The sequence below is a fragment of the Poromitra crassiceps genome (genome assembly GCF_964638095.1).
Source record: "Poromitra crassiceps genome assembly, chromosome: 21".
Taxonomy (NCBI): domain Eukaryota; kingdom Metazoa; phylum Chordata; class Actinopteri; order Beryciformes; family Melamphaidae; genus Poromitra; species Poromitra crassiceps.
The window spans coordinates 27,925,263-27,949,977 of NC_139638.1; the positions used below are offsets into that span (position 1 = coordinate 27,925,263).

General features: G+C 44.9%; 2 protein-coding genes across 2 annotated transcripts; both read left to right on the forward strand.

The window, feature by feature from the left end:
* Positions 1-2,758: 2,758 nt before the first annotated feature.
* LOC310795378 (uncharacterized protein) lies at positions 2,759-13,832 on the forward strand (the record flags this gene model as incomplete). The annotated part of the gene is made up of 7 exons (XM_083657410.1): positions 2,759-2,905; positions 6,372-6,533; positions 8,428-8,589; positions 10,361-10,522; positions 12,541-12,969; positions 13,578-13,764; positions 13,814-13,832. The coding sequence occupies exons 1-7, from the start codon at positions 2,890-2,892 to the stop codon at positions 13,830-13,832; spliced, it is 1,137 nt and encodes a 378-aa protein (XP_083513536.1). The 5' UTR covers positions 2,759-2,889.
* Positions 13,726-17,216, forward strand: LOC310795709 (uncharacterized protein). Its single transcript, XM_083657777.1, has 3 exons — positions 13,726-14,155; positions 14,441-14,756; positions 15,087-17,216. Exons 1-3 carry the CDS (start codon positions 13,832-13,834, stop codon positions 15,554-15,556), a joined length of 1,110 nt encoding a protein of 369 aa, XP_083513903.1. The 5' UTR covers positions 13,726-13,831; the 3' UTR covers positions 15,557-17,216.
* Positions 17,217-24,715: the final 7,499 nt, after the last annotated feature.

Consider the following 24,715-nt stretch of genomic DNA (forward strand, 5'->3'; position numbering starts at 1 on the left):
TCTAACTACAACAGAGTTACCAGGCAGTTACAGTCCCAAAAGAGGCTATACCTACGAATGTGAAAAATATATGGTTGAAAAGCGCATCATCATTAAACACCCACTGGATATCTTTAACGTTACATGTTGTAAATGTAATGCACAAACGAAATGCAATGGAAACGTATGTGATATCTTCTTGTTTACACCATGGACTGTGTATGTGTGAAAAGATGCTAGCCATTGCTACTAGCTAAGGCTACTACGGGGAGCACTAGTGACCAAAAGATCTATGTTTTTCAGCTACCCCTCACCCTCACACGTATAACATATTAATCATGTGAGTAAACCGTACAAGCAGTTATAGCTACCATAACGACGACATATTTCGAAATTCCCACCGCTTCAGCACCCATGATGCTCTGAAAGAAGCTTCTGTGCGTTGCCCTAGGGACGACAGTCAAAGCGAGCAGTTGCAAGATCTCGCGAGAGAAACAAGGTATGGTTGGTTGCTTGTTTCTCTCGCGAGATCTCGCAACACATGCCTGTGCATGGCTGGTGCATGGTCGGTACGCGGATGCGCGAGCGAGATTCAAGATTCTCTAGCTTCTTTTTTGCATGTTTATTTTAGCGGGGGGTTCCTATCCTATCTCGTCTCGAGGGAGATTTAAAAAAAAAAAACGGGGAGAAGAACCGAGGAGAACCGAGGAGAACATGCAAACTCCACACAGCAAGACCTATTTGTCAAACCTTCAAAGCTACTAGCTACTACTGCGGCTGCGCGCTGCAGCAACAAAGACGAATGAGAGAGAAAGGTGAAAGAATATGATTTGCAGCGAAAGTAAGTACAAACTCGATTTAGCCACGACAGCAACTATAAAGGATGTTATAGCGGCGTGTTAGCTGCGGCTAACTCCACATATATGATATGACGTTTAGTGCATTACAATGTCGACGGCAAACGAGACACTGCCTGAATGTTTACCCCGCTAGCCGGGCGCTTCTCGCTCATACTGAGCACATTAGCGCCCGGCGAACGTCACGCATTTCCCATTTTACACTGTGCCATTTTCACGTCTAGGTCTAAAAGCCGGCTCCTACCTGAGTCTTCACGTGAAGTGAAGACGCTATCCGATGCAAAACATCCTCCTCTTTTAATGACACCTAGTTGTTGCATCCAAATTGTTGCATAAAATCCACTTTTCTGTCTTTCAAAAACCGAAAAGCATTTATCTGGAGCACCTCGAGCAACCCGGAAGTCGTTGTTCCGGGTTGCTTCACATCAGAGAAGAAGAAGAAGCGGTGCTCCAGATAAATGCTTTTCGGTTTTTGAAAGACAGACAGTGTCATTAAAAGAGGAGGATGTTTTGCATCGGATAGCGTCTTCACTTCACGTGAAGACTCAGGTAGGAGCCGGCTTTTAGACCTAGACGTGAAAATGGCACAGTGTAAAATGGGAAATGCGTGACGTTCGCCGGGCGCTAATGTGCTCAGTATGAGCGAGAAGCGCCCGGCTATCGGGGTAACCTAAAATCCGACAGAACTACAGAGAGAAAGATCATTGACAATAGGCCCTTCTCACGGGGGCCAGTGTGTGTCGAAAAGGCATGGTAAACACAGGTGCAAGCAAAACAATAATGAGGGTTTCCAACTTCCATGATTGGAATTTGGAAACCCTCATTAGTGTTTCCCGTGAAAAGGGTCTATCATGGCTAAGAAGATCTCATTTGTAAGCTCCCTTAGAACTACTGTACTGCCACTGCCAGTGCAAGTTTTGAGTGTTACATGTAACTTGAGTGTCGTATAGACTAGGGGTGTCAAAATGAATCGTTTAATCGATGCACCGAGATGCGGATGTGTGAATTGAATCGAATCGAAGACAGATGAATGGTTGAATCGTTTATGTTTAAATTTCTGTTGACATTCAGATTTTAATGCACTTTCTAAGTAAAAAAGGGACCTCATATTTATCTGACTGCTTGTATTAATTGATGAAAAGTGGCCATGTGCAGTAAAAATATAGAAAATTGAGGATTTGATACCTGGAGCTGCCATACTTTGAGCTGTATCGAGATGGATCGTGATGCATCGTGGAATCGAATCGAATCGAATCGTTGACAGATGAATCGTAATCGAGAAGATTCACAGCCCTAGTATAGACCAGTCCACTCACCCCACTCTCGCATGGCCCTCGTCCCACTGAATTTTCAGGCAGGTGATAATCAGCTTCTCTCCAGATGTGAAAACGAATGCTGATAAGCAGGCATTACCCAAAGCCTGTAAGGGAGGGAGGGACATGCATAAGAGACGGCCAATAGCAAATAACCCAAGAGTGACTATACCTATATGATTCCACACCAGCACAATATATATTCTAATTAAAGTATACTACAGACCTGTGTCTTAACGAAGATGCTGTGTTGGGAGGTTTCTTTGTCTCGTGAAGAAGGCAGAGTGGTATCTTCCAGGGGTTGTATGTGCGCCCAGTTCCCCCTCACGGTGCCATCTCGTACCCCGGTCAAATCCCTGCCGTCCACACACTCCCACAGGAACACCTGCCCTGTTAGGGATACCAGGAGCACGCGCATCCCATCGCCCGAGACCTGGAGAGACAGACGCGTGCCATTCCCTGTGAAAATACACACACATACACAGTCATTCCCCCATGGAGTCAAGATTCAGATTTGATTGCCGTGTAACACACATGATTGGAATATACCAAGGGTTCCTATCCTATCTCGTCTCGAGGGAGATTTAAAAAAAAAACGGGGAGAAGAACCGAGGAGAACCGAGGAGAACATGCAAACTCCACACAGCAAGACCTATTTGTCAAACCTTCAAAGCTACTAGCTACTACTGCGGCTGCGCGCTGCAGCAACAAAGACGAATGAGAGAGAAAGGTGAAAGAATATGATTTGCAGCGAAAGTAAGTACAAACTCGATTTAGCCACGACAGCAACTATAAAGGATGTAGCTGCGTGTTAGCTGCGGCTAACTCCACATATATGATATGACGTTTAGTGCATTACAATGTCGACGGCAAACGAGACACTGCCTGAATGTTTACCCCGCTAGCCGGGCGCTTCTCGCTCATACTGAGCACATTAGCGCCCGGCGAACGTCACGCATTTCCCATTTTACACTGTGCCATTTTCACGTCTAGGTCTAAAAGCCGGCTCCTACCTGAGTCTTCACGTGAAGTTAAGACGCTATCCGATGCAAAACATCCTCCTCTTTTAATGACACCTAGTTGTTGCATCCAAATTGTTGCATAAAATCCACTTTTCTGTCTTTCAAAAACCGAAAAGCATTTATCTGGAGCACCTCGAGCAACCCGGAAGTCGTTGTTCCGGGTTGCTTCACATCAGAGAAGAAGAAGAAGCGGTGCTCCAGATAAATGCTTTTCGGTTTTTGAAAGACAGACAGTGTCATTAAAAGAGGAGGATGTTTTACATCGGATAGCGTCTTCACTTCACGTGAAGACTCAGGTAGGAGCCGGCTTTTAGACCTAGACGTGAAAATGGCACAGTGTAAAATGGGAAATGCGTGACGTTCGCCGGGCGCTAATGTGCTCAGTATGAGCGAGAAGCGCCCGGCTATCGGGGTAACCTAAAATGTCACCCACAAAAATACAAAAAAAAATGCTGTCCGTTTTACAAATTCGCCCAAAAATTCATTTCCAGCACTTCATGGTGAATATCACTTCCTCACTTGTATTTAGAAATCTGCCCAAGTTCATTAGCTTCAATTTGAGCCCAAGATGAATTTCCTACCTCAAAAATTACACTTCCCAAAATACCAATATAGTGTAACAAAGTGGGTATTTGTCCAAGGAACTGGAGACTTGAAGTTGGTACAGGCTTTTTATTCTTGTCTTCACAACATAGCTCCTAGCAACTAGCTTCGCTGCTAGCTCTGCAACCACCCGGTCAGCTCCCTCGCATAGCCTGACTGGCCTCCGCCCCGGCCGCTGGTCACATATATCCCCTTCCCCCTAGGAACACACCCACACATATCAGTTCCTAGCCAAGCACGGAAACACCCCAATACACGTAATTACCCGATACGCTACATTTCCCCCACACAAATTTAATGTCGCTTCCACGCGACATGCACAACCCACACACATCCCCCTGTACCAAAACACACCCAACACAATATTTTTTCCCATCACCACATCAAAATCTAATTCCCACAAACCCCACAACATTTCAATTCCCCACAATTAGTCCCTTCTTTTTTCCCAACACCCCCGTCATAATGTCCAGTTTGCATTAGGTACTCCGTAATGTCTAGTTTTCCATTAGGTACCCCCATAATGTCTAGTTTCCCATTAGGCACTCCATAATGTCTAGTTTTTCATTATTTCCTTCTTTTTCACACATTTCAATTCAAACACAAGCCCCCACATTTTCCTTAGCTTTTCTTTTAAACCCCATTTCCATCCCCCCTTTTCCCAGCTTCTGTCCCGCCTGAAGCACTCTTTTCGGTCCCCCCTTTTTGTTTGTTCCAGTAGCCAAATGCATGAACGAGCACCGGATCGACATCCTCGTCCTCCGGTCTCCACTCGCGCCCGTCGACTCTCCAGCTGACCCTGGCGTCGTCCTCCCGGCCTCGCACTCGCTCGTTTTTCCGTCCCCCTCCTCCAGGGTTGAGGACAGCAGAGCGAACTCCACCGGCGTCGATCTTCCCCTCGGCTCTCCGCTCGTTTTTCCGTCCCCCTCCTCCAGGGTTGAGGACAGCAGAGCGAACACCACCGGCATCGATCTTCCCCTCGGCTCTCCGCAGTGCAACGTTAGGGGGTGTATAGCGGTTAGGCTGGGCCGGTTCCCCCGGCGGTAACCCCTCTCGCTCACTCGGAGACACGAGCGTCGCTCTCCCGACTGTAACAACGCTGCAGACGATGTCCCTCTCTTCCCTCTGGCTGTTCCCCTGCAGCACCGTTCTCCTATCCGTCACCACGTTCTCTTCTCCCCGGCTGCTCACGCTCTTCCCAGCCTGCGTCTCACCTCCGGCCTCCACACTCTCAGTGCAGTCCCTGGCCAAGTGCTCCGGTGACTGGCAAGTCCAGCAGAGTCTCACCTGTCCGCCGCCTGCACGTCTCTCTTCTCCCGCTGCCCCCCGATCTCCAACAGCCTCTGGACACTCTCTGGCTAGATGTCCGATCGCGCTACATGCCCAGCAGGCTCCCTGCTGTCCATGTCGTTGTCCCGCATACCCGGTCCGTCTCCCGGGACCGCCTCGGCACCACCTCGCCACGTGGCCCGGCTCTCTGCAGGTCCAACACAGTCTCTTCCGTGGCTCTTCCGGCCGCTCTCCCCGCTGCATTACCTCCGCGCTCATCAAGTCCACCCGCTGCATGACTTCTCGCAGCGCCCGCATCACCTCTACTGCCCAGGCAGGAGTCTCTTCCACCAGCCGTCCGACCTCTCTCAACACACGGGCCTCCATGCCCGCCAGCATCGAGCTGATCCCCGCCGTCAGCTCCCCTTTCCTCCCGTTCACCGATGGCCATTCTCCGCGCACCATCGCACGTGGTTTTAGCAGCTAGCAGTTAGCAGTTAGCACCCCTGGTAGCTAACTTACTAGCGCTAGATCTAGAGCCAAAAAGCCGCACCACCCGTCTCTTTTGCCGTTCCTTCTCACCCTCTCCCCTCTCGGCCGAATCAGAGGCGTTACCGCTTTACTGTCTGACACCAATGTAACAAAGTGGGTATTTGTCCAAGGAACTGGAGACTTGAAGTTGGTACAGGCTTTTTATTCTTGTCTTCACAACATAGCTCCTAGCAACTAGCTTCGCTGCTAGCTCTGCAACCACCCGGTCAGCTCCCTCGCATAGCCTGACTGGCCTCCGCCCCGGCCGCTGGTCACATATATCCCCTTCCCCCTAGGAACACACCCACACATATCAGTTCCTAGCCAAGCACGGAAACACCCCAATACACGTAATTACCCGATACGCTACAATAGCCTACGTCTAATAAAACTACCAAAGTTACCCTAAAATTACTGGCTGTATTTCACTAAGTCACTAAGTGCTGCTAGTATCGGCTGTCAGAAATTGTTATATTCCACAGCACTTACAGCTGACTGTCTGACTGACTGCTGACTGACAGCTGATAATAATACAGGGGTTTGTACAGTCTTGAAAGTTTGGAAAATGCTTGATTTTGACCGTCATGTTTTCAAGGTTAGGAATATGCTTGAATTTGAATCTACTTGTTGAAAAGTGCTTGATTTTCATCATAATCTGGTGTTTCATCTACACAGTCACACACTCAAAAATCTTTTAATACCTGAAATGAAACGATTCCGTCATAGTTAGTTATTGTCTCCTTTGGATTATTAAGTCTCCTCTGATGGAATCTTTTGTTTGATTCTCTCTGTCTCAGACGAGGATCAGGCTGAAGCTGACATGGTTGAGCACAAGGAGGAACTAGTTGAGGGGGAGAAAGGAGCTGTGACACTGCTACAGGAAGAGGAGGGCACGGAGCTGGACCAGGGCCCCTCCACCACGCCGGTACCTGCCCCCGATGAGCCACCACCGGTCAAAAGTAAGTACAAACTTGACTTTAGCCGCGACAGCAACTATAAAGGATTTTATAGCTGTGTGTCGCGGCTAGCTCGACATATATGATATGACGTTTAGTGCATTACAAAGTTATAATGTCGAGGGCAAACGTAACACAGCCTGAATGTATAGCGTTATTAGATAAGCAGCTGCAGCAGCCTAGTAGGCCGGGAGCCAGACCCACCCCTCAGGATGTTTTCTGCTACCTTTACCAGGGGCCGTCTCAGTTGCATAGGGACCACGTTCAACTCGGGACCGTTTGGTCTCAGGGGCCCCAAAAAATGGGACAAAAATAATGCAAATGCAAATAATAAGGTACTGGAATGGCATAAATAGTCATGCATGCATGGAATTTTGCAGGAAGTATGTTGGAACATAGGGGGGAGCAGCAAAATAAGATTCTGGGCCTTGCTGTAATTCTATTTTAAAATGTCACCCACAAAAATACAAAAAATTGCTGTCCGTTTTACAAATTCTCCCAAAAATTAATTTCCAGCACTTCATGGTGAATATCACTTCCTCACTTGTAACTTGAAATCTGCCCAAGTTCATTAGCTTCAATTTGAGCCCAAGATGAATTTACTACCTCAAAAATGACACTTCCTGTGACCAACATTCTGCACTATACCTCAAAAGTACCACCCCCAAATACCAAAAGTCACCCGGAATTCCGGCCGTCCTGGGTCCCAAAATACCAATATAGGTCTAATAAAACTACCAAAGTTACCCTAAAATTACTGGCTATATTTCACTAAAGCCCTTTTCCCACATGCGTACCGTAAAATTACCTGTAAGTCAATATCGGACATTTCCCTGAATTTCCCTTCACACCTCAGCGTTCGCAAGTGAGAATCTTGTCGTCAAATAGCCGGTATGTTGGGGGGAGGGGGGAGGGGGGAGCTTATTTGGGGGGTCGGCAAAACTTGCCACACAATAAAATCACACTCGTTTGACTCAAGAGCAGCGTCAAGCCAGCGTAATAAACACAGCCGATTTCCCCCCTCCCCTCTGCTCGAGAGAGGGGAGCAGCCACACAGGACAGACACAGCGAGAATGGCAGAGGCTTGGGGGAGCTTATTTGGGGGGTCGGCAAAACTTGCCACACAATAAAATCACACTCGTTTGACTCAAGAGCAGCGTCAAGCCAGCGTAAAATAAACACAGCCGATTTCCCCCCTCCCCTCTGCTCGAGAGAGGGGAGCAGCCACACAGGACAGACACAGCGAAAATGTGGAAGTAGTTTGCTTTGATGTGCGCAAATGATTAGATGATGCACGCTGGAAGTGAACGTTAAGCAACGTGTGTACACCTCGCCCACATGAGAGAAGGACCGGTGTCGCGGAAAATGACTGGATCCGTTTCTCACTTGTATCCGCTATAGCGCATACCGCTCTTCTGACTGGGTCGAAACTGGTGAAATGTCGGCGATGACGGGGTCGCGCTTATACCGGCACGACTACTTTCTCACAAGCAGGCATTAGACCACGTTCCGGTCATTTTGCGGTACAAAGCGCATGTGGGAAAAGGGCTTAAGTCACTAAGTGCTGCAATTAGTATCAGCTGTCAGAAATTGTTATATTCCACAGCACTTACAGCTGACTGACAGCTGATAATAATACAGGGTTTGTACAGTCTTGAAAGTTTGGAAAATGCTTGATTTTAACCGTCATGTATTCAAGGTTAGGAATATGCTTGAATTTGAATCTACCTGTTGAAAAGTGCTTGATTTTCATCATAATCTGGTGTTTCATCTACACAGTCACACACTCAAAAATCTTTTAATACCTGAAATGAAACGATTCCGTCATATTTATTGTCTCCTTTGGATTATTAAGTCTCATCTGATGGAATCGTTTGTTTGATTCTCTCTGTCTCAGACGAGGATCAGGCTGAACCTGACATGGTTGAGCACAAGGAGGAACTAGTTGAGGGGGAGAAAGGAGCTGTGACACTGCTACAGGAAGAGGAGGGCACGGAGCTGGACCAGGGCCCCTCCACCATGCCGGTACCTGCCCCCGACGAGCCGCCACCGGTCAAAAGTAAGTACAAACTTGACTTTTCCGCGACAGCAACTATAAAGGGTTTTATAGCTGCGTGTCGCGGCTAACTCGACATATATGATATGACGTTTAGTGCATTACAAAGTTATAATGTCGACGGCAAACGTAACGCAGCCTGAATGTATAGCGTTTATTAGATAAGTAGCTGCAGCAGCCTAGTAACCCGGGAGCCAGACCCACCCCTCAGGATGTTTTCTGCTACCTTTACCGGGGGCCGTCTCAGTTGCATAGGGACCACGTTCAACTCGGGACCGTTTGGTCTGAGGGGCCCCAAAAAATGGGACAAAAATAATGCAAATGCAAATAATAAGGTACTGAAATGGCATAAATAGTCATGCATGCATGGAACTTTGCAGGAAGTATGTTGGAACATAGGGGGGAGCAGCAAAATAAGATTCTGGGCCTTGCTGCAATTCTATTTTAAAATGTTGCCCACAAAAATACAAAAAATTGCTGTCCGTTTTACAAATTCTCCCAAAAATTTATTTCCAGCACTTCATGGTGAATATCACTTCCTCACTTGTATTTAGAAATCTGCCCAATTTCATTAGCTTCAATTTGAGCCCAAGATGAATTTACTACCTCAAAAATTACACTTCCTGTGGCCAACATTCTGCACTATACCTCAAAACTACCACCCCTAAATACCAAAAGTCACCCGGAACATTCTGCACTATACCTCAAAACTACCACCCCTAAATACCAAAAGTCACCCGGAACATTCTGCACTATACCTCAAAACTACCACCCCTAAATACCAAAAGTCACCCGGAACATTCTGCACTATACCTCAAAACTACCACCCCTAAATACCAAAAGTCACCCGGAATTCCGGCCGTCCTGGGTCCCAAAATACCAATATAGGTGTAATAAAACTACCAAAGTTACCCTAAAATTACTGGCTATATTTCACTAAGTCACTAAGTGCTGCTATTAGTATCAGCTGTCAGAAATTGTTATATTCCACAGCACTTACAGCTGACTGACTGCTGACTGACAGCTGATAATAATACAGGGTTTGTACAGTCTTGAAAGTTTGGAAAATGCTTGATTTTAACCGTCATGTTTTCAAGGTTAGGAATATGCTTGAATTTGAATCTACTTGTTGAAAAGTGCTTGATTTTCATCATAATCTGGTGTTTCATCTACTAGGGGTGTGCCGATTAATCGTATAATCGATGCATCGCGATTAGTCACGTGACGATTAAAATCGATTCACAATGTTCGATTATCGAAATTGCATTTTTTTATTTTATTTTTTTTATTTTGCTTTATTTGCAAAAAATACGGTATTTCGCCCGGAAAGCAGTTCCTTAACTGTAAAACGAGACCAAAACCGAAGTACTGGAAACTGGAATCACTGAAGAAAGCATGCAGGGTGGCTGTAACATGTGATGCGTGGACTTCAGTCGCAACTGAAGATAATGGAGGTACCGGTACATTTGTTTGTTTACTTTAATTAATGGATACTGACAAATATACCTTGCTTTAAAAAAATCCTGTTTGGTGAAAAAGATGCATCGAAAATCGTGATTAATCGTAATCGTTTAATAATCGAATCGTAGCACCCTTAATCGTAATCGAATCGAATCGTGAGGTGCCTAAGGTGGCACACCCCTATCATCTACACAGTCACACACTCAAAAATCTTTTAAAACCTGAAATGAGACGATTCCGTCATAGTTATTGTCTCCTTTGGATTATTAAGTCTCCTCTGATGGAATCTTTTGTTTGATTCTCTCTGTCTCAGACGAGGATCAGGCTGAAGCTGACATGGTTGAGCACAAGGAGGAACTAGTTGAGGGGGAGAAAGGAGCTGTGACACTGCTACAGGAAGAGGAGGGCACGGAGCTGGACCAGGGCCCCTCCACCATGCCGGTACCTGCCCCCGACGAGCCGCCACCGCTCAAAAGTAAGTACAAACTTGACTTTTGCCGCGACAGCAACTATAAAGGGTTTTATAGCTGCGTGTCGCGGCTAACTCGACATATATGATATGACGTTTAGTGCATTACAAAGTTATAATGTCGAGGGCAAACGTAACGCAGCCTGAATGTATAGCGTTATTAGATAAGCAGCTGCAGCAGCCTAGTAGGCCGGGAGCCAGACCCACCCCTCAGGATGTTTTCTGCTACCTTTACCGGGGGCCGTCTCAGTTGCATAGTAGGGATGGGCATTTTTAAGGCCTAAACATGGTCGTCCGTCAGAGCCTCGCCCCGCCCTCCCCGTAGGACGGCGGGTGGAGCGCCGTCCTACGGGGAGGGGACGCCGTCGGCTGACGGGGGCTGCTCGAAAATGTGACTCAGCGCCGACGATACGTGCGTGACGTCAGCTGCACGAGAGTTGTGACTGGACATTGCCTTGGCTCGTCGTCGTAAAGTCGCCTTTCAAAGCATGACGTTAGATTATAACGAACTAGTTGTGTGGCTTAGCCTTCCCAAATGTTGAGGGTCGTTTTTTAGAATTTAATACATAGAATTGGGAACGTTACATTCAATTTCATTCAGACTGCCTGGCACACAATCTCCACTATTTTCACACGGAGCTTCCACAGGAGGAGGGAGGGTGGGAGGAGGAAGGGCGTAGTGGCGTCCGAGCATGTAGGGCTCGCTGGCACCGCCAGACGGCGAGACGGCTCCAATTCGATGCGGACGGACGACCATGTTTAGGCCTTAAGCAATTTAAATACTCGAGTACTCTCCTTCTATTATGAACGAGTGCTCGAGCACTCGCGCGGGGGGGGGGGGGGGGTCTGTGTGATTACTATGGTAATGACTGAGCAGGGGTAATCTGCTGTGTGGGGGGCTGTTCACACATTACGTTTGCATGGAAAAGAGGTCGGCGGCACTACTTTCCAAACATGGCCGCCAACCTCTTTTCCTTCCAAAAAAACAGATTACGTGCATTTTGGATTAATATTTCATCATGTGGTGAGTACCCCGAAGCACAACATGTATTTTGGCGCAGTGAGATGTGCGTTTTGGCAGATTTTCAACAGCTGTACCATTAGCCTCCATTCTATGGCGATAATTACTAACTTCACGACTGTAGCTCACTGTAAACTGAGCGGACAGTGCCGGTAAGGCATGGTGTATCTTGGTTATGTGGGGGGAATGTGGCAAATGAGCTAAACTTCCAAAAAAGTGGTGTATCCCTTTAAGCCTTGGAGTTGATATATGTCTGTAAGTAAACTGTCAAATGTTAATAGAATGAATGTTTTAATAGTAAAATTATTCTTTAGAAGGAAAATGTTAGTTTATTTGTCAAATTAATGTAGACTACACATGCTGGTAATTGCTTCACTTGTTAGCTTGCTAGCTACTGTAACTGAGGGGTACTGCATGGCCTATGCTAAGCTAATAGCTTGCTAATTCATACTTACCTGAGTTACTTACCATCCTGCATATTTGTTTTAAATTGAAATACTTGCCTGCCGTATGCTTACCTGGCATGTTACCCGTGAAGAGAAATAATTTAAATTCATAGGCATTTGATAAGCAATTTATTTCATATTTATACTTTGTTAATGAATATTTCATAGGCTACATGAAACTATGTACATTCTCACTGATGTTACTGTATGCATATATGCACTGTGTGCAGTGTAGTGATACATGCCTTTTTGTTGTAATTTTCAGTTTTACAGAAACGACCATCAGTAAAGCCACACGTTTTTGAACAAGACGGTTTTATTGGAGTTTTTGTTCGCTATCTGTCAAGACTTCCACAGACACGCAATCGTAAGGACAGAATTAGTACTTGTTGGAAAGTGCTTGATTTTCATCATAATCTGGTGTTTCATCTACACAGTCACACACTCAAAAATCTTTTTTAATACCTGAAATGAAACGAATCCGTCATATTTATTGTCTCCTTTGGATTATTAAGTCGCATCTGATGGAATCTTTTGTTTGATTCTCTCTGTCTCAGACAAGGATCAGGCTGAAGCTGACATGGTTGAGCACAAGGAGGAACTAGTTGAGGGGGAGAAAGGAGCTGTGACACTGCTACAGGAAGAGGAGGGCACGGAGCTGGACCAGGGCCCCTCCACCATGCCGGTACCTGCCCCCGACAGGCCGCCACCGGTCAAAAGAAAACCAGGGCGACCCCCGAAGAACGCCCCCAAACCTCCCCTCACCGAGTCAGAACCTAGTACCCCCGACGAACCGCCACCGGTCAAAAGAAAACCAGGGCGACCCCCGAAGAACGCCCCCAAACCTCCCCTCACCAAGTCAGAACCTACCCCCGACGAAGCGCCACCGGTCAAAAGGAAACGACTGCGACCCCCGAAGAACGCCCCCAAACCTCCCCTCACCAAGTCTGGCAGGGTGGCTAGCGCCAAGCCCTCCACTATTCGGGGTTCGTACAAAGTGTTGAACGTTTTGAAAATGCTTAACTTTAACAGTCATGTTTTCAAGGTTAGGAATATGCTTGACTTTGAAGTTTGAATATGCTCATTGAAAAGTGCTTGCTATTCAACATAATCTGATGTTTCATCTACGCAGTCACAACCAAAAATCTTTTAATACCTGAAAGGGCGTCTCACAGAAGACACAGAGTAGACAGCGGAGTGGACCGGAGCTAGATTGACGTGACATGGGCTCCGAAATCAAAAGGGGCATTTTTCCATTTAGCTCTGCTCCACTCCACGTCATGAGGGCGACCATCTCCTCTCAGCACTCTAAAGTGCTTGAATTTTACTCCTAAAAAGCTGTACGTCATTTTGGGGCACCTTTTGGTAGTTTTATTATTGGTATTTTGGGATTTTACTTATAAGAATAATGCTGTAATGTTATTGTTATGCTGTAATCATGATAATAATAAGAACAAATAAATAATAACAATAACAAATAGTAATAACAATGTAATAATGATAACTGTAATAACAATCATTTACAATTTTGTATTAAATTTACCCCTATTTTTTACATTTTTATTTTTTAATATTCTCTTCTCTCTTCTTCTAGGCACGACTCCCCCGAAGGATATACACGGGTGTCCTATTTGCCATAATTCGATGTCGACTTTGGCAAGGCACATGGCACGTATTCATTCTGTGAGGAACAATGAGGAGAGAAAGATTCTCCTCAACCTGGCCACGGGGAGGATCAACCTCAATAAGGTCAAGCTCAAATGTCTGCTGACTGCCTGCCCGTATAAAGGGGAATGGCACATCAAAAAAGCACACCTGGAACTGTCCAAGACGAGCAGGGAGGCAGTGATGGCCAATGTGAAGAGGGCCGGGGGCCTCAAAGTCCTGACCAAGCTCCGGGCAGGGAACCCTGAGATTCCAATGGAATCCCAGATGGATTTCAAAGCCACGAACCCGGACGTTGCAGTTGTGGATGTTGCCGTCACTGGAGACCTTCACTGCGAGCCGTTGCGTCCATCAGCAGGCACCACAGGGCTCTCAGCACGTCCAGCAGCCGCAGATGATGAGGACAAATGCCTGCACTGCAAAGTGAAGGACCTGCACATCTCAGTGTTGGAGGAAGCTCACTGTGAGCTAATGAAAAAGTATAACAAACTCTACAAGAAGTTTGTGGTGAGTCAGTGAGCTAGTTTTCCCTAATTTTTTTCTTTTTTTCTTTTTCTTTTTACCTTTTTGGGAAAGCGTTGATAGGGACCCAGGGTTTTCCAAACTGCCAGTACATATCTCAAGAATGCAAGGTACTGGCCGATCCAAAACCCCTGAGGAGCCAAGTTTCATGAGTCTGAAGTGTTTATTTGGGTTGGCAAAAAGGGAAACTGACTCCCAAATCGAAGAAAATAAGATATTCTTTTTCCCCACTATTCTTTTCTCTTTCTATTTTTATTGTTATTTCTACAGGAACTGGGTGGGACCGTATACAGGCAGGCACCACCAATCCAGGTTGCCGCCCCAGCACCAGAAGAAGGGGTTCCCCCTAAGCAGCAGGACCGGAACCCCAGTCTGGACCATGATGACCCACAGCCCCCACACATTCATCATCATCAGTCGACTGCAGAGCAGGCGACCACAAGTTTCCTCCATCCCACGCGGTCCACTACCACCACCATGCGGTCCACCACGCGTTCCACCAACACCACCACGCGGTCCACCAACACCACCCCACACATTAAAGAGGAGGAACTCTGGACCGGTCAGGAGGGAGAGCAGCTTCGAGGTAGGGCTGCACAATTAATCACATCCTAATTGAAATCGCAATGTGATTGATTGATTGATTTTTATTTTGTGTCATGCACCCTAGGGTGCCCAGGCCGCACGTGCTTACAAGACACACAAAATACACAATACAACATGGCCAAGTGCAAGAATATCCAAATTATATATATATACTGTGTGTATATGTATATATATATATATATATATATATACTGTATATGTTTTTTCTCTCAGTAAAAATGAAATACAAAAATTACCATTCCCATTCCCCACTAATATTGTATCGCATATCGCAATATAATCTCAATATGATTTTTTCCCTTTTCTTCAGAGCCTCTAGCCAGCAGCTCAACGGAACAGATGAAAACAGACGCTGATGAAGAGGACTGTGGAGTATCAGAACCAGTCAGGAACTGTGAAGTGAAGACACGTGTGAGAGTCCACACAGGAGAAAAGCTGCTGGACCTAAACCCTGAAGTGCGGTTATACAGGCTCCAGTGCAGCTGTCATCCAGTGAAGAAGAGGCTCCCCCAAGCAGCAGAGCAGAAACATCCACACAGGAGATACAGTAAACCATTTAAGGTTAAGACTAAAGGCCTAAACATGGTCGTCCGTCCGCCTCGAATTGGAGCCGTCTCGCCGTCTGGCGGCGCCAGCGAGCCCTACATGCTCGGATGCCACTACGCCCTCCCTCCTCCCACCCTCCCTCCTCCTGTGGAAGCTCCGTGTGAAAATGGCGGAGATTGTGTGCCAGGCAGTCTGAATGAAATTGAATGTAACGTTCCCAATTCTATGTATTAAATTCTAAAAAACGACCCTCAACATTTGGGAAGGCTAAGCCACACAACTAGTTCGTTATAATCTAACGTCATGCTTTGAAAGGCGACTTTACGACGATGAGCCATGGCAACGGCCAGTCACAACTCTCGTGCAGCTGACGTCACGCACGTATCGTCGCCGTGAAGTCACATTTTCCCCGTAGGACGGTGCTCCACCCGCCGTCATACGGGGAGGGCGGGGCGAGGCTCTGACGGACGACCATGTTTAGGCCTTAAGAGAGAGATCATTTAAATGCTCAGTGTGTGGTCAAGGTTGTGGCAGTACAGGAGATGTGAACACGCATATGAGAGCCCACAGGAGATAAACCAGTTAAATGTTCAGTTTGTGGTCAAGGTTGTGGTAGTACAGGAGATGTGAAGACGCATGAGAGTCCACTGCAGGAGAATACCAGTTTGTGTTATGTTCAGTTTGTGTTTGTGTGTACGTGTGTATTCATGCAGAGCTGCTTAATCGATTAGTCGATAGACAGAAAATTTATCAACAACTATTTTGATAATCGATTAATCGTCTTTAGTACAATTTTAAGAGAAAAGGTCTAAATTCTCTGATTCCAGCTTCTTAAATGTGAATATTCTCTGGTTTCTTTACTCCTGTATTACACTAAACTGATATTATCTTTGAGTTGTGGACAAAACAAGACATTTGAGGGCGTCATCTTGGGCTTTGGGAAACACCGATCGTCATTTGCTACCATTTTCTGACATTTTATAGACCAAACAACTAATCGATTAATTGAGAAAATAATTGACAGATTAATCGATTATGAAAATAATCGTTAGGTGCAGCCCTATATTCATGATATCATGTTTTATGGTTTGATTGTTGAGTAGTTGGCTCAATCTATGTAAAGTTATTTCAGACATGCGTGTGATGAAGGGCTATATAACTAACTGGAATACTGGGGGCTGTGAAACTGATATATGTCCCTTTTCGGAATGGGATGCGGCCCAGTTCAGATTGACGCTTAGCCAATCAGGGAAGACAAGTCAAGAGGAAGGAGGTGACCCAGTGGTTGCAGCCCAATCTCGCAGCATGGTTCACAAGATGTAAAAGGGGACTGACTAAATGTTTCAACAGCCAGATTTCACCAGTCAAGAGAAAAATATTTTGCAGCTGTTCTTTGTGGTTTTTGTTGCCAAAGCTTAATGTTTCATCATCATGAACAAACCTCAGGCAACTTCAATTACCTGTGAAAGTACCTTACATTGAGGCTGGTATTGTGATTAGTAGTGGTGCACCGATCACGTTTTTTTGCCACCGATTGCCGATCGCCTATGGGAAATATCTGCCCAACCGATCATCGACCGATCACCGATATATATAAACTCCTCAAAAAAAGTTTGGAAACGTTATTTCGGTCGATTATTTCTCCCCTTTAATAATACCAATTGGCATTGTATTTTATATCGTTGGAAAGCCTGATTAGTGATAGGGCTTTTTATTTTTATTTTTTTTACTTCAGCCGATCGCATATTTGAGGTCAAAATCGGCCGATACAGATTGCTTGCCGATCGATCGGTGCACCCCTAGTGATTAGGGGTGCACCCCCCCCCCCCCCCCAACAAAAATCTAAAACATTGATTCATACAAAGAATCTACTTTTTGTTGTATTTTTTGCATTGTATAGACATTTCTATTTTTGGTATTGAACTTATTTTTCCATAAGAAGTTTTTATTTGTGCAAGTTTAGCATAAATAAATGTTACCTTTTGTCTATAGGTTTGCCTTTGTGTGTACTGTGTTACATTATTGCAATCAGTTGACAAAACGTTTTCAAATATAAAAACTACATAATCTCTTATACACTTTATTCTGCTTTCATGCCATACTTTGCTACACCTTAGCACACAGCAGACTGAAGTAGATCCTGAAAACCCCCTATGTTTTGGATCCAGAATTGATGTTGAATCGGGAATCGATTTTGAATCGACTCTGGGAAGTGTCAGTCTGCTTGTCTTAGTCTTAATGGATGGTAAATATTGTGGGGACTAATAAATGTTGTAGTTTCATACAAGCGTCTATGTTATGTCTGGACTGGAGTCCCGGATGCATAAGGCAAGTATAGGTACTTTGGCTGAAGGCGACTTTAGGATTTCTGTAGCTCTCTGAGTGAATAGGCTAAAGGCTACCCAAAGTACTGAGTGATATGACAGCAAAAACGTAGTAGTTGATAGAGAATATGGCCCTAAAATAATATCACGATATTTCAGAGTATTACTGTGATAACGATATTATTGACTATATGACAAAATGCTTTTTTTTTAAATTAATTTATAACATACATTTGCAACACAATAAGTGTTATAGTTTTATAAGTTATCCTTTGTTTATCCCCATGGAGAAATTCATCCTCTGCATTTGACCCATCCTCTACTAGGAACCTTCCTAGAACTAGGAGCAGTGGGCAGCCGCAGTGCAGCGCCCAGGGGACCAACTCCAGTTCTTTTGTCATTGCCTTGGTCAGGGGCACTGACAGGAGTATTAACCCTAACATACATGTCTTTGATGGTGGGAGGAAAGCGGAGCACCTGGAGAAAACCCACACGAACACGGGGAGAACATGCAAACTCCACACAGAAAGGACCTGGGACGGACCGGGGTTTCGAACCCGGGACCTTCTTGCTGTGAGGCAACAGCGCTAGCCACTGAGAGCCGTGAGACACCGTATAATGTCAGTAACAGTTTGCCTTAAAATATTAAAATATGCCTCCAAATATTACTGTGATTTGTTGCACATGCTCTTTTGTAACCAAACCACTTCCACACTACTGAAGCCACTCTCCTTTTTGGAATCAACTCCACCATGGAGCCGCTTTCAGCCATGCTTGTGTGCGTAGTGCGTATGTCACACATGATGTCACACCGTTAGGCCAGTGTGATGTCATTACATCAACAAGTCGGAATATTGCCATTATCATGATATCACAATATACATTTTTGATATATTGAATTGTAACGATATATTGATAACGATACGATATGTCACACCCCTAATTTAGACAATCAATAGTTTGGGGGAGAGGGAGCGAGAAAAGGAGGTGAGAGGAGACAGAGCCAACATGAGTTTTCGAGGCCATAAGGTTTTGACTAGAAGGGTCTTGTTTGCAGCACAGGCTATACGCCTACATCATTAAGGAATATGGCTTACGATAGGCTATAGCCTATAAACAATATTATTTACTCAAAATGTGGTGTTAAATGTTTATATAAACTATAGCCTAGTGAAATTAGGGGCTAGGTTGTTACTCTTTAAAACTAAAACTAAAAACACGGTTGGTTTTGCCGACCTCATTTTAGACAGTGTCAGTCTGACTGAAGATAAAACCACCTGAAGCAACATGGCCTATGTTTTGGGTTCTGGCTCAAATTGTGGATATTTTGCATTTCAGGTGAGTAGAGAGAGTCTCTGCCTCACACTGTTTCCTTCTGCTTGCTCAAGGGCACTGATATATAAAAGAAAGAAAAAAATTATCCCATTTTTATCCCCCATTAGTGCTAATTTAATTTATTCATCCTGGTTGCTACTCCACCCTCTGCCGATCTGGGGAGAGCCGAAACTGGCTCCATGCTTCCTCCGAGACAATCTGCAGTTAGCCAGCCGCTTCTTTTCACCTGACAGGGGAAGCTTCACCGGTAGCCTAGGACATGGCACATGGGAGATTCACGCTATTCCAACCAGTTCCCCTCCCTCTGAACAGGCGCCCTTAACGACCAGAGGAGGAACCACATTAGCAACCAGGATATTGCATGTTTTTGGTGAAGGGGGTTCCTATATGAAGCCCCGGGAGGCACGGGGAGAACATGCAAACTCCACACAGAGGCCCTTTTTGACGACCCCACCCGGGCGGTGGGCACTCGAGGACGGGCACGCACTCCTTCAGCGTTCACAGCGTCCCAGGTGGGAATCGAACCCAGGACCTTCGAGCTGTGAGGCGGCAGCGCTTACCACTGCACCACCGGCTCATCTTTCTCCCTTGTTCTCTGTCTCACTCTGTCTATGCACTGTGCAGTGTGCAGGGTCAGCGTGCCTTCTTGTTTTGCTCTGTATGTAGTCAAAACAAGTCTAATCTAAAACCTGCTTATGCCACATGGACTATAAATGATTCTGTACCAGATGGCCCCTCTCTGCAAAGATATTATGTAAATACATTCATTTCTCCTGGCTCATGCTTTGATCTCAGAATCAGAATAACGGTATTGATCCCCGAGGGGAAACGGAGTCATGCTACAGTTGCTGCTCACACTCAGATAGGGAAGAATATAAACATAGAGATATTATACAAAACATAGGAATAGACCATAAAAAAATCAATAAAATTTAAGAGAATAGAAGTTAGGTCGCCCATATTCAATAAAGTGTCACTAATGTGACAATCCTTGTCAAGTATGAATAATAAATTGGCTCATTATTCACCTTTTGGCTGTTAATTTCCATTCTGCATCAGTAGTCTAATTGATGTTTATACCTGTCACATAATCATCCCAGTAACTGCATGATGCATATTAAGTCTATTATGGAACACTCCCTTGCTTGTATAGTTGGTCAGTTATAGACTCACAGTTGTACAAGCCTGCCTTTGCCAGCAGATGGCAGTATGCTTCAACAGGCCGTATTAGCAGGAGTGTTCAGTGGGGTTCCAGTGTCAGGGGCCCTCATTAATGTTTTGCTTGCACCTATGTTACTCCCTGCCTTTTAGACACAAAATGGGTGAATTGGGTGCAGGAAGTGAAAAAGGTTAATGGGTGAAAGAGGGAGACTTTACCAAGAACTTCAGTGGTTCATTCGCCTCTGCCTGCCAGGCACAGCTGGGACTCCTTATTAGTGTCAGCGCCAGGTTCAGTCCCATCTGATGAGGACAGTCTTAAGAGGGAGGGCTGGACATCCTATGAGGTTAGACATGGCCGAAATGGAACGGCTATCAGGATGAGAGCGGGAGAGAATACCTTGACCTTTGACCTTTGGATGAATAATTCTGATCTTGTACCACCGAGGCCAAAAAAGATGTCGTCGACATGCTGTAGTAAGTAAAAGCAAAAAACAAAACAAGTTGTTTTTAGTCAAAAAATAATGGCTTTCATTTCCTGTTTAACTTGGCAGCTTTAGACTTGTGTGCCCTATGGTTTGGAGCTGAATAATGTTATCTCCTGATATTTTTTAAAATAAGCAGGTTATGCCATGTTTAGACTTGACATTTTTATGTTAACGAAAATGTCACTCACACAGATGTTCAGGGCAGGACATGTTTCTACTCTGAGGAATTATCCTCTCAAAACTCTATTGAAGTCAACCTAAATGTCCCTAGATTTGAATTAATAGCGATACCATGGTGCTGTTTTCTGCTTCCATGATGTTAGCCTGTCATCTCTGTTTTGTTGCATGTGTTGTTTGTTATGTTGTTACTGTAGACCCAAATGCACTACACAATTATTGTCATTATGCGTTATGGGCTTATTGGTTGGAGACAAAATCTCTGGGATTTGATCCCGAAATAGGGCACTTAAGTGAATGATTTTTGAGTGGTTTTTGCATCTGCCCTGCAGTCACCTTTTTCCACCCTGATGAGTTTGCATCCCTGAAATCTACTTCTGTTACTGAGGTACATTTAATCAAGGGCTTTAGGTGCATTTAATCAACGGGCCATGTCTGTTCCAGACAGCATCCACTTGAATAAGGATTTTCTCTAGAGGAAATTAAAAAGGTTCATTTGGTTGGATAATGATCTGTGTGTGTGTGTGTGTGTGTGTGTGTGTGTGTGTGTGTGTGTGTGTGTGTGTGTGTATGTGTGGGTGGGTGGGGGGGGGGAAGTTCATGTACACACATCTTACAAGCCAATACAAGTATTACTGTTGTTGTGATAAGTTCTCATCTGAATTCATTTAAAGATCTTTTTACCCGTATGATGTTGGAAGCGGTTTTCACAAGAAAGGACCTTTACACACGCAAATAGAACTGCAGAAATGTCCCGGATACAGAATACAAATGCATTGGAAGAGAAATGATTCAAAAGTATTACGTTTGTTCCAGGAAATAATACATTTAAAATAACCACATGCATGAGTATTCTGGTAAAAATGTAAACGTTATAAGTTACCCGGTAATATTAATGGAGGTTTGTTTTGGAAAGTCATATAATTTCATATAACATCAAGAAAAGGAGATAAAAAAGAGTGCAACCGAAAGAAAAAACATGTCATATTATTAGCTAATATGGTCACTGAATGGAAGTGAAGTATTCAATATTCAGATGAGTCTTGCCCCTAATGGGAATATTTTCACCCCAAAATGAAACTGATGTCATACTCACTCTCATGCCAGTTGAAACCATCATAGACCGTTTGAAACATACAGTAGGTGAAGAAACACACAGGGAAGCTGCCAGCACAACTCCATAGCATGCCTTCTCTAAAACAACTGAAGTCAGTGGGAACCAATTCTTCAGAGTTCCCAAAAAGACCTATAATTACATCATAATTTAGTGCAAATCTTAACTACAACTGATTCATTTGCAACAAATACGTCTTTCTATTCACAGTGATGTAGTTTGGCACGGTTTTGTTTTGATTGACTTCAGTTGTTGGCTGCTACAAAGTTGAGCTGGCAACCTCCTGTGTTATATGGACTAACACAGGGGTTCTCAAAGTCTCAATTCCTGGATGCCTATGGAATAATGATTTTGTTATTTGATCCCATAGACCCTCAACAATTGATCCAAGATAGCCTCATAATTGCTCTTTGACATACTTTGGACTATACCAAATACATAAAAAGGTCTGTCTGAAGGCATTTATTTGTTTCGGACTCTGGGAAAGTGGGGGGAAACTGTAAAATCCCCCCATTGTATCTCTGACTTATCTTTTTAATCAAATCACACACATTTAGGCTATTATGTGATCTCCTTTTAATAACTAATGTAATGTTTTTTTCATCGCCATTCACTGAGCCTCCCCTCGCTGAAACTGCTTGGCGCTTGGAGCCCCCCCCCCCCCCCCCCCCCCCCCACTCTGAAAACCTCTGGAGCAATGCATTTCACCTGTTTCATTTGGCATGAGGGGTGAGTTATACATGACGAGAGAATTCTCATTTTTGAGTGAACTATTCCTTTAACCGCTGATCATAAGATGCATGCAGGATGGTGTGCTTTGACTTACATATCCCCTTATTAACATCAGACCTTAGGAAAATACTTCAAGTAGAGGGTAATGTAGTCTATAATTACTCGGTAATTGAGGGGAATGTACTGTATAATTGACTGTTGGCTGGTTCTCTCAACGAGAATCGGGCCTTCCCCAAAGGTGATCGTTGGGTCAAAATGTCTGTGTGATGTTTTTGCAGACTGAACAATTAAAAGACTTCAGAGACACACTGTGATGTGTTTTGCTCACGGATCGATCAGTGTTATGTTCGCATAATATGTCCCACTGGCACACGACGAGTAAGCCGCCAATTCCTTTTGATCAGTACAAATTAATTAGTCTCCGTTAGGGGGGGGATAGCTATGACAACAATCTGTGATTAATGAGAGAACATTTCTCCCATCTACACCTCTTCAATGTTCACTTTATTAGGGACACCGGTTGGCATGGTAACCTCATTTGCCATCTGCAGGCCTCATTCAAAACTGAACGAACGAACGACACTCGGGGAGCTGTCAAAAAAACATTTCGGTATTTTTTTCTGACAGCGCACCAGTGGGTTATGTCTGCTTGAAGTGGTTATGCTGGCTGTGCACCCAATTGTGCACCCCCCTCAAAGGATATGAGGAACATCTGGACAAAGTGCCCTGAGTGTTTGGGGGGTGCTTCTGCCTGTCTGAGTAAATGGGACGTGGGGTCACAGATGTTGAGGGTGACATTACGGAGAGCCAGACGCTTAAGGGCAGAGGTGCGGTGCAGCTGTTTTACCCCCACCCCCGGCAGCCAGATGGTTGGAATTGGGAGTCATTTTTGTGTGACAGGCAGCACCTGCAGAGGCATCGGGACACACACACACACACACACACACACACACACACACACACACACACACACACACACACACACACACACACACACACACACACACACACAACACACACACACACACACACACACACACACACACACACACACACACACGGGTAGGCTACATTTACTTCCCCCTCAAGGCAGTGAGCCCTTAGCTGTGATGCCATTAGCTCCTATAACATGTTCAAGTTGAGTCATTTCGACAGCCACAGGGACATATTATTAGATTTTAAGCTGGGCGAGCTGCACTCAAACAAAGGTTGCATATATATATCCTGTCTTTGCTATGTGGATATTTCAACACAGCGCATGTCCTTAAGGGCAGCAAGCAAGGCGGCATAGCAATTATGTTGATAAATGATGTTGAACAATCTTTGCTGCACTGCTCCCACCTCGGCAAGCAAAATGTAGGTATATACGACATAAAAAAAGAATACATGCAAGTCTTAACACAGAGGATGAACACTGAGTGCCACATACACGCTCCTATTAGTCCATATTCTGTTTCTAATCGTTTCAGAACTGACAGACTGGCATGAAATCTAATTATCTGTAGGTGTTTGTCACACACATGTACAATTAAATAATGTTCAGCAACAGCCATTACCAGGCTTCTGTCCAGAGTTTGCTATACATGAGATATTTGAAGTGAAATTATTCTTTCTAAAAAGTGCCACCGGTAGGCTACTCTTGGGCATGAGCAGGGCACTATACAGGGATGCAAACGGTCTTTAGCTTTAGGTGACATGTCACTCACCTTTTTGATCCCAAAATAGGGATCAAAATCAAAAATGATAGGCTACATGGTTTTGTCTCTGTCCCTGGTATCTGTCACCTTTTTCACTCTCCATGAGTTTGCATAGCCTATGCCAGTACTAGTCAGCAGTGGTTCTCATTCTCAACGTGGGGTTCGGTGACCACCAGGTCCAGGGGGTCCTGGTGCCAGCACTTCCAGGCCCAGGGGGTTCCCCCAGCAAAATGATGAATTGTTAAACTTAGGCATTATTTAATTTACAAGTTAACACAATAGAGAAAGTGGAAACATGACTATTGTTTGTCATAGGCTGCAGACTACTCCTCCTCTTGGTTTCTCATCTCTCATCTCTGATCTCTCCT

Excerpts from the sequence above, each read along its gene's own strand:
- LOC310795709 (XM_083657777.1), top strand. The coding sequence starts at position 13,832 with ATGGCCAATGTGAAGAGGGCCGGGGGCCTCAAAGTCCTGACCAAGCTC. Across the intron at positions 14,156-14,440 it reads AACTCTACAAGAAGTTTGTG|GAACTGGGTGGGACCGTATA; the intron begins GTGAGTCAGTGA and ends TTATTTCTACAG. Across the intron at positions 14,757-15,086 it reads GGAGGGAGAGCAGCTTCGAG|AGCCTCTAGCCAGCAGCTCA; the intron begins GTAGGGCTGCAC and ends CCTTTTCTTCAG.